Genomic DNA, 13,110 nt, shown 5'->3' with positions numbered 1-13,110 from the left:
GACGTTTTTCATGAAAGCAAATCCATAGAACTTCTCAGGTTTCTTTGGTTGATGTTCTGTGTTGTGATTTCTGTGCTGGGCACTTTTATTTTTTATTAAAATGCATTACAAGTTCTTCTCTTTCAATTTATTTTATACAAATTTCAAACATATATTAATTTTCTAAAAAGACTTTTTTTTTTTTTTTTTTTGCTAGAAACCGTATTTTTAGGAGTCACAAATTAAACACAAATTCTATTTACCTAATAATATTTCACATTATTATTTGATTTACGATGAACTATAGAAGTATTTAAAATTCTCAAGCTAAATTGCAAAAAATAAATAAATAAAAAATAAAAAAACTTTTCGGTGCACAAAATACTAATTCTTTCCTTTATTCCCTTCTCTCGATTTTCTTTCTTCATTTCTAAACCCGCGTTTTATCCGCGAATGCAGTACATTCCATACTGCGGCGCCGTTGGCGATGGAATCTCGCCTACATCGCCAAAGGGCAACCCTCGACTCTCATGCGAATGAGGTGTTTTCCAGAATGAATGTACTGGAGAGAGAATACGAGCGATCGAATCGAGCGAAGAGCTTTGTAGGTGAACCGCCAATCCTGAATACTCAAATCGCCGGTAAACAGTAAAATAACATACGAGTGTTGAATGTAGAGTAGAATTTCACAGGAGAGCTGGACCGCTACCTGATATTTTTTCACTGTGATCCATGCGACATACTGTGATCGAACAAAAATTAGTTTTGATAATACGCAAGGCACAGTCATGATTTGAATAGTTATGAGAACCGTGTGTCCAGTGGATCCCCCGGTCGGGTCCCGTTGATAGCGTACGCCAATGCTGTCGGATTACTGCGTGTATGGGTGGTACGGCGTCGTGCACGATGCCAACTCCTTCCAGGACAGCCTGTCCGAATGGATGAAGGATAAGCCTCTCAGCATTCTCCAGCTGGACCCAGCTGATCGAGCCGTGCTCCGAATTGCGGGTGAGTCATTCCCATTGAATAATTGATCGCTCCCGAATCGGATGCCACGCGTAGTTTCTTTTCTAAAAATAGTTTCCATATTTTCATTCAGCTTCTTCGTTTCGCATGTGAGTGAGGAGTTTTGTTTGAATGTAATGCATGATAACATGTATTAAAAACTATCGTCTGTTTACAGTATATTAAAACGATTAATTACATTTATGTTTTAGAAAATAGTTGTAGTTCATATTATACAATTTACCAATATAATAAGTTATGAAAAATAAAAGAGAAATTTATTTTCTTTTATCTTTTGTACCTTAAAACTTTCTCATGAGTATTATCCCACGTAGTTATGTCTCAAAATCTGATTTGTTCAGTATTATTTCTCTTTGTTCTAAAATCACACTCAGTGTAAAGAAGTCTCTGCTTTTCGTGTTTGTGTAAATAATAAAAGACTGAAAGGTTTCGAAACTGATTTTTATTATTATTTATTTATTAGAAAGTTCTACGAGCTTCTTTTCAATGTTTTGAAATGGAAAGTAAATGAAAGCGAGAAAATCTATTTAAGCAGAATGTTCCATTTGCAGCATTGAAGTTATTTTAAAAATAATTGAACATTTTCAATTTTTAAATTAATTTCCGAGTATATTTTGATTATTTTTAGGTAATTACTGAAAACTTAACTGGGAAGAAACTAAAATGTATTTTTGCCTTTATAAAAGAAAATAAACCAACTCCTTTTATTTATTTCTTTATATTCTATAAAATGAGTGGTTTCAAAAAGGCACGCCAGTAACTTGAAGTCTGAAAGTAATTTTTTAATAGATTATTAAAATAAATAAACGAATATCCTTTGAGTAAACATTTTATTATTATCGATTTTCATCGAAAAAAAAAGTAACGAGTTTGAATATATCGAAAAAAAAAAAAAAAAAAAAGTCCAGGGAAAGAAATTTTGTGTTTCATTATTTGAATGCACAGTTAAAGCCCATTAAAGTATATTGCCGAGTATTCAAATATTTGGCACAATGTAATTATTATATTATAAATTTTGGTGTTACTTGGAGAATGAGAAGTTTCAACTTTCTTTGAATTTGAGTGCATGCAAAACCTATAACTGTTGCAAGCATCAAATGTTAAATATTAATTCATGCCATTTTTTAAAAATATAAGCGAGATATATCGTCATTCCATTTTAGACTATTTAATGTATTTTGAAATAAGTTGTAAAAATAAAAAGTCCTCATTTGATTTAAGTGTCTGAAGGTTATTCCTTTCATTTCCTTCAAAAGTGTCTCTTTGCACTCATTCAATTGTTTGATTGCTTGAGCATACGAGAGACGAAATTAGACTAAAACATTAAAATTAAAATGACTGCAGAAAATCTTAGATGGTCAGCTTTCAATGCCAATTTTTTTTTTTTTTAATGTTTTGTTGTAATATTTTTGTTTTTTTCTAATGGCACTTGCGATGGACAAGCTCGCTGACTAAGTCAGCGATTTTAAGCCAAGGGAGCGTCTCTTGTTTTTAGTAGCGCCAACTGGGGCCAAGAGTACGTCTTAGCTACTCACGCATCACATTCGCTTGCACAACCCCTTTTTACAGGGGGTACATTCACACATCTCACAGATAGAACAGATGAATGACAACCATGCCCGAACCGGGACTCGAACGCAGCACGGATAAATCACGGGGAAGACGCGCTACCCTTATTCCAGGACGCCGGTAATATTTTTGTGACGCACATGATTCTCGAACTTGCACATTCGCTTAATGAATTTAATTGTCCTCCTTGTGGGAACTTTCTGAGAAAATTGTATCATTAAAAACTTATCAGTTATGTACTGACAAATATGAATGCTCCAAATACAGAACTTTCCGTTTAAAGTTTTTAATCAAGTATTAATTTATGTATCCAAATTTCAAAATTCTGCCCAATTCTAATTTTGCTACTTTTTAAGCTTTCGAAAGTTTCGAGGAGATAAATACATGTGATATCTGAGAACTTTATTCATTTATTTCGTATTTAATTTCTTTAGAATTTTTAAAATTTTCTTAATTGACCCATCTTTTAATAAATAACTCAATACGCCCATCTAAATTTCAATCAAATGCGGATTTAATAAGAAAGAAGGGAAACCGAGTTTAATCAAAAACATTTTCTATTATCTGCCATTTCATAATCCACACCCTGAAGTCAGGTTGTCTGAGATCGCACAAAACGGTATTTCGTATAAATATACGTATTTGCCGTACCTCTTTAAAGTTTCAGTTTGTAGCAAACTAAATACGATTAGTAAAAGCAGGAATATCATTTTATTTTTAAAAAAAATTAAAGCGCGTCTCTTTTCCAAGTATCCGCTTGGAAAACGTTCCAAAAATGTTATATTTTTCTTCGTTACTTGAAGTAGCTACTTTTACTTTTTGCTACTAGGGCGAATAACAGTTTATTTATTGCCTTGGCATTTCTGTTAGTCCCCCATTTTTGACCATCGACCGATCGCTTTTGCCCAGATTCTGCCAGAAGGAAGAACTGTATTAGTCAGACTGAATCAGATCGGGATAAATTGGTTTCCTAGAGGACTAGAAACTATCTCCCGTCATTTTATTACTTATTAAGAAAGCCTTCATCAGTCAGTCTCGTTGCCAATGCATTGAGTTGCTAAAGCACATATCGTTATGCCGGTTTTCTAATATTGAGACTGTTGGCAGAAAAGGGAACCTTCCTTTCTCCGACTCATGTTCCACGCCTTACTTACTTATATGCCATGACTTCCTTTAACTCGCTCGAGCACTGGCGCATTACATACGCTTGTAGACTCTCTATACAAAGCAACACTATGAGAAAAGCAGTTTATATGGGCTTATGGACATATTGTAAAATGTGTAGGAACATTAAATTTTCTGATTATATATGTGAAAATAATAAAGATGCAAGATCAGATTTTCTTGAAACTTTCTGTTTTTGGTGCTAATTCTAATGTGTGAAGTGGATATATCATCTATTTTGAAAAATGTTTGTACTTTTTTTTTAATCAAAAGGTAAAAATATTATGAATTTGTTCTTTAAACAGAAGCAAAAAAGAAGCATATTTTAATTTATCTTTATCGTCTGAAAAGCAAGTTTGTCTGGCCACCTGTATTCGAGCACATTTGAAAATGGAAGGAAGATACTGTTTAGTTTCTAAAGCGTATTTTGAATTATAAACGAGTTATTTCGAATTATATAAGTGAATAACTGAGCTGAGATCTGAAAATGTACTCATTTTTTAACGTCTCTCAAAAACAGTAATTGTTTCAGACTTATTTGAAATCTCTTTGCTTGATTTTGTTAAAGCATGATTGTTTCATTTGAGTTCTACCTGATCAGTGCCCAAGATAGTAGAAGTCGCAGAGCCTTCCGGCCTGATACACACGGCGTATAGGTTAGAAATTGGCTTCTAGTTATTTTAGTCGGCACTGTCGGAAAAGAATTTTTTAAAATATTAGCCATGGCACTAATTGGAAAGGATAGTAGTTACAGTAGAGAGTTGGCGGAAAATTTAACTCTATCTTTTCCTTCACATTTCTTCAAAATTAAGGTAAAAAAAAAACCGATTTGGTTTCATACATTATAATAAGATGTGCAGAATAATCGAATTAAGTTGAATTGATTTTTATTGATAGGAATTAATGCTTATTTATCTTCTGATTTTTGCAGCTTTTGGATGTGGCAAAAAAAATTTTTTCAGGAGTTTCATGTATTGGTCATGAAGTTTTTGTTATATTTTAGAGGTGTTTCATGGGGTGCAGTGTGTTTAAAAAGGGGGGTGTCAGAGATTTGGGAAACAAATTCCTAACAAATGTTTGGACTCGGTTTAATAATTGAAGTTTCGATTGAAATATATCTTAGCCAATCGTAAAAAACATTTAAATAATTAAAACCCTTAAAATTTCGTCGTCTTTTATTTTCTATTTATTCTTTTCATGAGGTTCTAAAATTTGAAGTTTAACAAATTATTGAACATATGAAAAATAAACAGCATTTAAATTTATATAATTGCACAGTTGTATTATATACAGGGTTGCTACAGCACCGAGAGAACTAGAAAACTACAAGGAATTTAAAAATCATCCAAAAACAGGGAAAATGCAGAGAATGTTGAGTTCCTTAGTTCCTTCTTTTTTATCTATAAAATTCCAATCTACGAATATTGCAAGAATTAAAGATCATAAGCACAGCACCAAAAACGAAACCTGTGTCATCGCGGAAACTCACCCCCTTTTCTACTCACTGCCCTTTTTTTTATGTATAGATCAGTCTAATTTCGATTTCAGCAACAATTTTTTTCTTTCCATAAGATTCGCGGAGTGCAGATAATGAGGAACGAGACTGCTAAACTGCGTGAAAGTAGCATTCAATTTGTGGGTCGCAATGATGTTTAGTTGTTCACACATGAGTTGATTGAAGGGTTTATTCTTTCAGAAATTGGGACCTTATTCGAAGTAGCGGTTTTTTAAATAATGGGCTGTTCAAAATTTCTGCGCATTTAATACAGATTGGGTGGATAAAAATATGAATCCTGACTTAGTTGAATGGGTTAGAGAAGTACCACAAAATTCGTTTATTGCGTACTGCTCCCTTTGTGAGAAGATAATAAACTTAAGTAATATGGGAAAACAGGCACTTATTAGTCATGCCAAAAGAAGAAAACATACAAAATTGCGTGCCTATTCAAAACAGGCATAATTGATAAAAGGAATACAGGAGGAGATGATATGCCAAGTCAGAAAACGTCAAATTTGATTCCTGAAAATAAGCCGATTTCGAACTTTTTAGTTCAAGAACAAACATTTAAAGCTGAACTTTTATGGGCATTAAAACTTATTACATCACATTCGTCCTTTAAAGCATTCACATTCACTGATATATCAGAACTATTTTCATTAATAGCCAAAAAATATACTTTAGGTCGTACCTTATTTATTACTTATTAACTCCGTTTTCTTAACAATCTCATGAAATTTTGACAAGGTTTGAATCACATTTCATAAAAATACCAAATGGATCTTATGTAAAATATTGCTGTGAATCAACCAACAGAGTATATTGGAATTCGATATTTTTAAGGCATACCACTGCCTTATGTTTGAGAATCTTAAAGAAGTTATATCAAATTTGGTCACATAGTTTACTTTTACAAATAAATAGAAATTGAAAATTTTAAAAATCTTTGTCAAAAAAGTATTTCAGTGTGAAAATGACTGTAAAATTTTAGATCTAGATACCTGTGGACTACGCATAATCCATTGAGCACTTCAATATGAACATAAATCTATTGAATGAAAAATGGATGTTATTCTAAGTGCAATATGTAGAATATTTAAAGATAGTCCAGTTAGACGCGCTGATTTCCTGGAAGTTGCTGGTTTTTCTGAATTTTCATTGAAGTCTTATTCTTTTCACTGGATGGGAAATGTTACTAAAGTAGAAAGTACTCTAAAAGTTTTGGTCAACATAAAGAAATGCATAGATTTTAATTTAAAAAAAAAACTTTTCCTGGATCTGCCACGAGTAATAAAGTATAAATGCTTGTTAGGATAAATTGATTCTGACTAATTAGCTTCTCTTATATTGCTAGTATTCCACAGTTATTTCTTAAAAAAATTTCTAACACCTAAACCAATAGTGCCTTTTTTATATGAACATCTGTTCATGCGCGTTCAACAGTTAATGAAAAATATTGTCAAAAGAAGCATCATCGAAGAAGCAAAAACGTTAGACATTTTTGATAGAGTTTTATGATCCTAAAAACTTGAGAAAAAAAATATTGCTATTGGAATAATGACTACAAATTGCTGGATTACTAGTGGAATTACTGAGACTGAAAAAAAAAAACAGGCTTTTTAGCAGTCTTATATTTGTGAAAAATATTATAAAATATTTAAACGCATGTCCAAAACTTTTTCTGCTTTAAAAACTGCATCTCGTTTAAATCCATTTTTATTGAAGAATCTTTCTTTTTCCACTCATTAAAACTATGATGTATAACGGAATAACAAAACATTAGCTTTGCTATTCCATTATAATTAGCACGTGAGTTCTGTTTGCATGTAGGAAATATAGGGAATTTTCTAGATAGGGAAAAATCTAGAAAAAAGGGTTTTATTCTCCTAGATTTAAGTGGCAACCCTGGTATATCATTTGTATTTCTTAAATTTTGCATAAATGTTGAGTAATGGAGTAATGAATTTTATTATGATATTAATAAATGAATTTTATAATACTATTGAATGAATTGTATTAAATTATTATAGATAATTGCTTAATGTTGAAAAAACCTATCACAAAATAATTCGAGTAACTTTTTCCTGCTATCTCATGAGACACACAGCTTTCATAACAGAATAAAAAAAATTATAAGCGAAACTCGTTTTTGTTCATAACATAAATCTGCATTTAAAAAAAAAAGAGTTAAATTCTTACTAATATTCTTTTGCCATTCCGCTGTTTATTGTTAATTCTGTTTATTTCATGAGTGATGATTGATTTTATTCATATGTGATGTTTAGAAGTTTTCATTAACCTTAAAGAAATGTTTTCCGATGACAATTTATACAAATGTTAGAAAATCAGCCGTTTTCCCAAGTTTTGAGTTAAGCAATATTCTCATGAAAGTGCAATCTTTTTATATGCATTAGATTACCGAATTCTATTATGCAGAACGTTATAATTTTTTTTTCTTTGAGAAGAATCTGCTGTTTTGAAACGACTTCCTTCTTTTTTTTTTAATTTAAACTTTTTGAATCAAAAATCAGGTTTGTTTTCCACATTGTCTATCTTTGCGGAAAGATACGAGTCTAAAATCCAGCGCAAAACATAAAGATGCGTGGACTTTGTCACGTTCATTCTAATCAAACTGAAAGTCGATAACGCTATTATTGCGATTCATTCATGTTTTCCACCTTTGTTATCTGCAAAAATGACTATGATATTCTATCTTTCTTTCGTTCTTTTTTTTTTTTCAATTATATTTTTCGATATGAAATTTTGTTATTTTAGCAGTTTATTTATTAATTTTTTTTTTTAGCTTGTGCATTTTTTTTTATTAAATTTCACTTTAAATAAAAAGAAAATTAGAATATTTTTTTTCTTTAATTTTTTCCCAATTTCATAATATTACTTTGAAGAATGCATTGATAATCGAAGTTGCTGTTTGGCTCTTTATCAACCATTTTTTTACGTATTATTGATGCATGTGAAAAATTTGTAAACACGTCTCTAACTGTTCATTCTATATAAACATTGAAATGAATTTAAAATTATAATTGAAAAGATTCTAAATATATTTTTTTGGAAGCTACTTAAAAAAAGAGATTTCATCAAATATCACAAATATTGAAAAATCCAAAAGGTTTCTTTAGTCAATTAAATTAAGTTCTATTATTTTTAATAGATTGTATGTTCATAAGATTGATATTGAAATTTCGCTCAATATTGAAATGGAGGTTCCTTATTTTTATTATCGGCATGGTTTATTAACATTTTGATTTAGATTGAAGCTACCGGAGAGAAACCGTCATTTCAACATATGAGAGGGTTGTGCCCAGCAACATTTTAGCCGAAATAAATCCTACACGGGAATCTGTTGCTTACTGATGAAAACTACAATATCCTATACATTATTTTTTTTCTAACGTCACTGGGTGGCAACATATGTCAAAAGTTTCGTTTTTGCCTTCGATGTTTATAGAACTTTGTGAGCGGGAAGAAAGTGTCAGACAGCAAAAGTTTCGAATATGAAAGAAAATGAATGCCGACAGTCATTCAGATGATTCTTATATAAATGAATATTTGGATAAGGATTATCAACTTATAGCGGGAAAAAAATGTTTCGTCTACTAAATTTAAGATGGAAGTGAATGTGGCTTGGTATTATTTTCGCTCAAAATATTTTCATTCATCAATCCTATTAAAGTGATAATTATTTTTATTTCATATATATTATGATTATAAGACATTTTATGCATATGCATTTGGTGTATTGTTTTTATTATTCATAAAACTGTTTTATTTTCGGTACTAGTTACTTTTAACCATTTAGAAATGCCGAAATACGTTTTTGTGGCTTCGCTTTATTTTGAATAAAATCAATGTACTTTCTACATCATTCCACAATCATTTCTGCCTTTGCTCTATAATATTTTATAATTTGTCATTTCATATTTTCACTACAATTTCCACAGAAAATGATTATTTATCAAGGATTTTCAAATTTTTTATTAGTATTATTATTATAGACTTTTAAAATATGTAAAGTTCATAGTGAAGTGCTAAAAATACATGCAGTTATTTTTAACATAACAGTACAATGTATTATTTCATTATAATTTTCATTTTTCTAAAGAATGATTCAATGCTAAATGATAGGAATTTTAGGAATATATAATAGGGTAGAAAGGAAATGCAATTGTTTTTAAGCTACAGAAAAATACAATGCTCCAAACAAAATTTCGAAAAATAAAATTAAAAATGTTTTAAAAATTCTTAATTACATTGCACCAGTCGACCCTAATTATTACAAATACTTAGATGTTGATTCTGAAGAAACAGAAAAAATGAAGGAAATGTCATAAACTAAAACTTAATATTTCTGACTTGTGTTACTTTTAAGTATTTTATTTTTCCTTAGTTAAAGTATTATTATTTTCTTTACTTAATAATTCTTTATTGTAATAAATGATGTATTTTCATAACTGCCACTATTATATTTTGACTGCAGAAAATAATAAAACTATCTAGTAAACTTTGAAAGTCATAATGGGTAGCATAACTTCTCGAATTTCACGCCTGAAAGTCTCTCTAACAAGGGATCAAAATAGTGCCAAGCACGCAATTTTCAAGGTTTGCTGATGATGACAGCTAATTTACAAAGGAAGTAATAATAATAATATCAGTATAGAAATGCCATATTGTTATCCAGAACAGTTCAAATATTACAAAAAAAAAAAAAAAAAAAAAAAAAAAAAAAACCTGCAAAAAAAAAAAAAAAAACTTTATGACACATATATATATTTTGATTTCAATATTTGATCTAATTTTCGCATCTATATATCTCAGAAGCTTAGAAATGTGACTTGGCATTCTTTCGCCGCGACCCCCCCACGTGATTGAATCTCGCTCATTAAATTTCGGTTGGCACGAAAAGTGGCGAGAAGCTTTCGCGGGGAATGAAGTCTTCTCATAAGCGTTTAACTAAACGCTTTCTTTAACTAAAGAAATTCTTTTCTTTTTTAGAGCAATGACGATTGCAGAATTTTCCTTGTAGCCTCACTTCCGAATTTCCGTGCCTTAACAACATGAGAGGGATCTTTGATTCAGTCTTTGTCATTAGGTCTCGAACCCTCAGTGATCTGATCTTAACCATTAGATGACCCCGCTTAAAACACTATAGGTTTCTTCAAAAGGGAATTAAAATTTTAAGGGAATTAATTCACTTTTCTCCAAAAATTCACTTTTTAAGATTCTTTTTATTTTTTTTTATTTTCTTATCATGTTACACTAGATTCATGTAAAACATGTTTCAGAAAACCGTTTTTTAATTACATTAAAACCTTAATGTTCGTTCTACTCAGAAAATAAAGAATTATGGGAACTTTGTTTAAAATACTATAAAATAATTAACTGCTCAAGCTCAAGTCCATTATTATATTGATAATATCAGTGAACGTTAATAAGAAAAAAAAATTTGAAACTAAAAAGTCCACTATTTAAATAATTGAACAAAACTTAAATGTAATTACAGCATTTTTATTTCAATAATCTTTCTTAATAAAAATATATTTATATAACCATATAAATATATATTTTCTTTCCAGTATTTTTATTATCGAATATATAACTCGCAGTTCTCTTTACTAGAAGTATGTTTATGAATTTCTTATAAAAGATAAAAATTAAATTGGATACATTTCTTTCTCAGATGTTTCTTGGATTTTTGTTTCTTTTACGTAATGCTATAATGATAGAAATGATCAAATGGCAACGTTGAATTCTTTTAATAAAAATCCTTAGTTTTGATTGTTTTGTCGCCTGATTTTCGATTCTAATTAAAACTGTTATTAAAAAAAACAATTATTTAAAAAAGCACTCCTCCTTTCATTTGAATTTTACGTAATTTTGCTTACTTTGTTTTATGTTTGTAAAGACGGAACTTAATAATCAATTGTTAACTAAATTTTTGAAAGTCCGTACAGTTATGTATTCATGATGACAGTCCAGTGTTTTAATATTTTCAGAATTTCATTATCAGATAAATGATGAATTTTTATTTTTGATTGAAATCAAAAAGCATAATCTCGTAGAGAATTTCGGAAAAAAATATTTATAAGATTCCGGGTTAAGTAAGATGCATAAAAAGATTAAAAGATTTTACTATTAAATGATATATGATTATATTAAATGATATGAAAGATAATAAAGAAATAGTGAAAATAAAAAAAAAAGGTTTATGAAAAGCACGTTTTTATCAGGGTACGAAAATGGAGGAATTTTTGTATAACAAAATCTGAATATCTACGTGAGAGTCATAAAAGCGTAAGTTGCTGAAACAATGCTATAAAATCAACCCAGTTCTTCTTCCACTAAATCTTTAATGAATGGCATTAAAGCTGAATTATTTAAACTATTTCATTCAAAATTTCAAGTGTTTTTTTTCCCTCTCCTTTTTGAGCTCCAAATTTTTATTTCAAAGAAACCTGCATTTCAGAACATTAATGAAGGCATATTTTTAAAGGTGTTTTTTCTTTTAAATATTTAATTGCACATCAGACACTCAAAAAAAAAAATAAATAAATAAAATAAACCGCTAAAGATGAGGTTTTTTTTATATATAAAAAAGATATAATTTTTTAGAACCTAAGCGACTATTTTTTCACTGTTTGTCTGGTGACATTCTGTTGTTAGCTTGTTTCTCTATTATCGCTTCTTAGTAATCAGCCTGTGAACAGCGAATCCTCTTCCCCAACAGTGATAGGCAGGAGAGGCACTCACCGATATTGGTGAAGTGCTTGACAGGTGAACAGCTTTGAGAGATAGATTGTTCGAAATTTCAAGGTCACTGCAGATCTGTCAATGCAATACAAACAAAACTGAATCAATACGATGCGAGTTAAAAATAATAATAATAAAAAAACAAGGAATCAAAGTTTGATGGCTTTCACTTTGAATCAAAAATAAATGTGTGTCATTCCTGTTTTCATGTTGCCGAATTGGATCAGGTTGGCTTAGAGCGATAATAAAATATATTAAACAGAGCTTTTGTCTGAGGCAACAAAATTGGAATTTTTTTTATTTTAATTCTCAAAAACGATTTTTTTTTTAAATTTTAGGCGAGTTTAATTGATTTTAGTGACGATCCGGTGGAATTATACAAATTATCAGTTTGAATAAAACGCGATATTATTTTTTTCTTTAAAAGAAAATTGTTAGCGTTTTAATAAGATTGCTTAAGATTTTAATTTGCAAAATCGTTTTTAATTATTTGCTGACTTATAGATTATTCGGAAAGAAATAAAAGAAGGAAATTATATACTTAGCTGACTATTTTTCTCATGTACTTAGCAAAATAGTTTTGAACGCATTCAGTTTTTTTTATTTTTCACTTTTAAACTGGAACATTTGAAAGTGCAGACATTCTTTATTGGTGCCGGAAATTATAAATAAACAGCTTAGTGATTGTTTATTTTCTCTTATTATAGTTTTATTTTTGAGGGGACCATCATCTTAAAAGATGTTAAACAAAATTTTGTGAATATTTTTTCCAAGATAAGAAATTTTTAGATTTCATGATCATTTTTCTCCATGTGCCTCTTATTCAACATATGCTTTATTTATAGCAACGTATATGATAGTAAAGTCCATAGTCCTCTGGCGACTAATGAACATACGTTATAAATATTTTTAGTAAAAATATAACCAACAACGGGCATTTGTTATCCTTTGATGTGTCGATAAGGCAAAACGAGGTTTTTCAGATATAAAGGAGCAGTATTCAATCCTACCTCTCTCTCTCTCTCTCTTTTATTTAGCAATATGCTGTCGACTCGAACTGCCCTTTTATGTCCAAATTATTTCCGTTAAAATGAGGGAGACGACTTGGA

The 13,110-nt window shown here is 29.9% G+C and overlaps 1 protein-coding gene across 4 annotated transcripts in view; it reads left to right on the top strand.

Annotated features, from left to right (window-relative positions):
- The first annotated feature begins 585 nt into the window (after window positions 1–585).
- Window positions 586–13,110, top strand: part of LOC129963219 (dystonin-like) — a 319,384-nt gene continuing 306,859 nt past the window's right edge. Inside the window, exon 1 of one of the 4 annotated variants that reach the window (XM_056077411.1) lies at window positions 586–987. In XM_056077411.1, coding sequence (XP_055933386.1) covers window positions 840–987 — 148 coding nt within the window. In that variant the 5' untranslated portion in view covers window positions 586–839. The remainder of the gene's footprint in view (window positions 988–13,110) is intronic. The other 3 variants (XM_056077407.1, XM_056077412.1, XM_056077413.1) reach the window with 3 other exon arrangements.

This window comes from Argiope bruennichi, chromosome 3, assembly GCF_947563725.1.
Source record: "Argiope bruennichi chromosome 3, qqArgBrue1.1, whole genome shotgun sequence".
Classification (NCBI taxonomy): domain Eukaryota; kingdom Metazoa; phylum Arthropoda; class Arachnida; order Araneae; family Araneidae; genus Argiope; species Argiope bruennichi.
The sequence above is the reverse complement of the archived record's forward strand: the minus strand, read 5'-3'. Positions and strand labels throughout refer to the sequence as shown.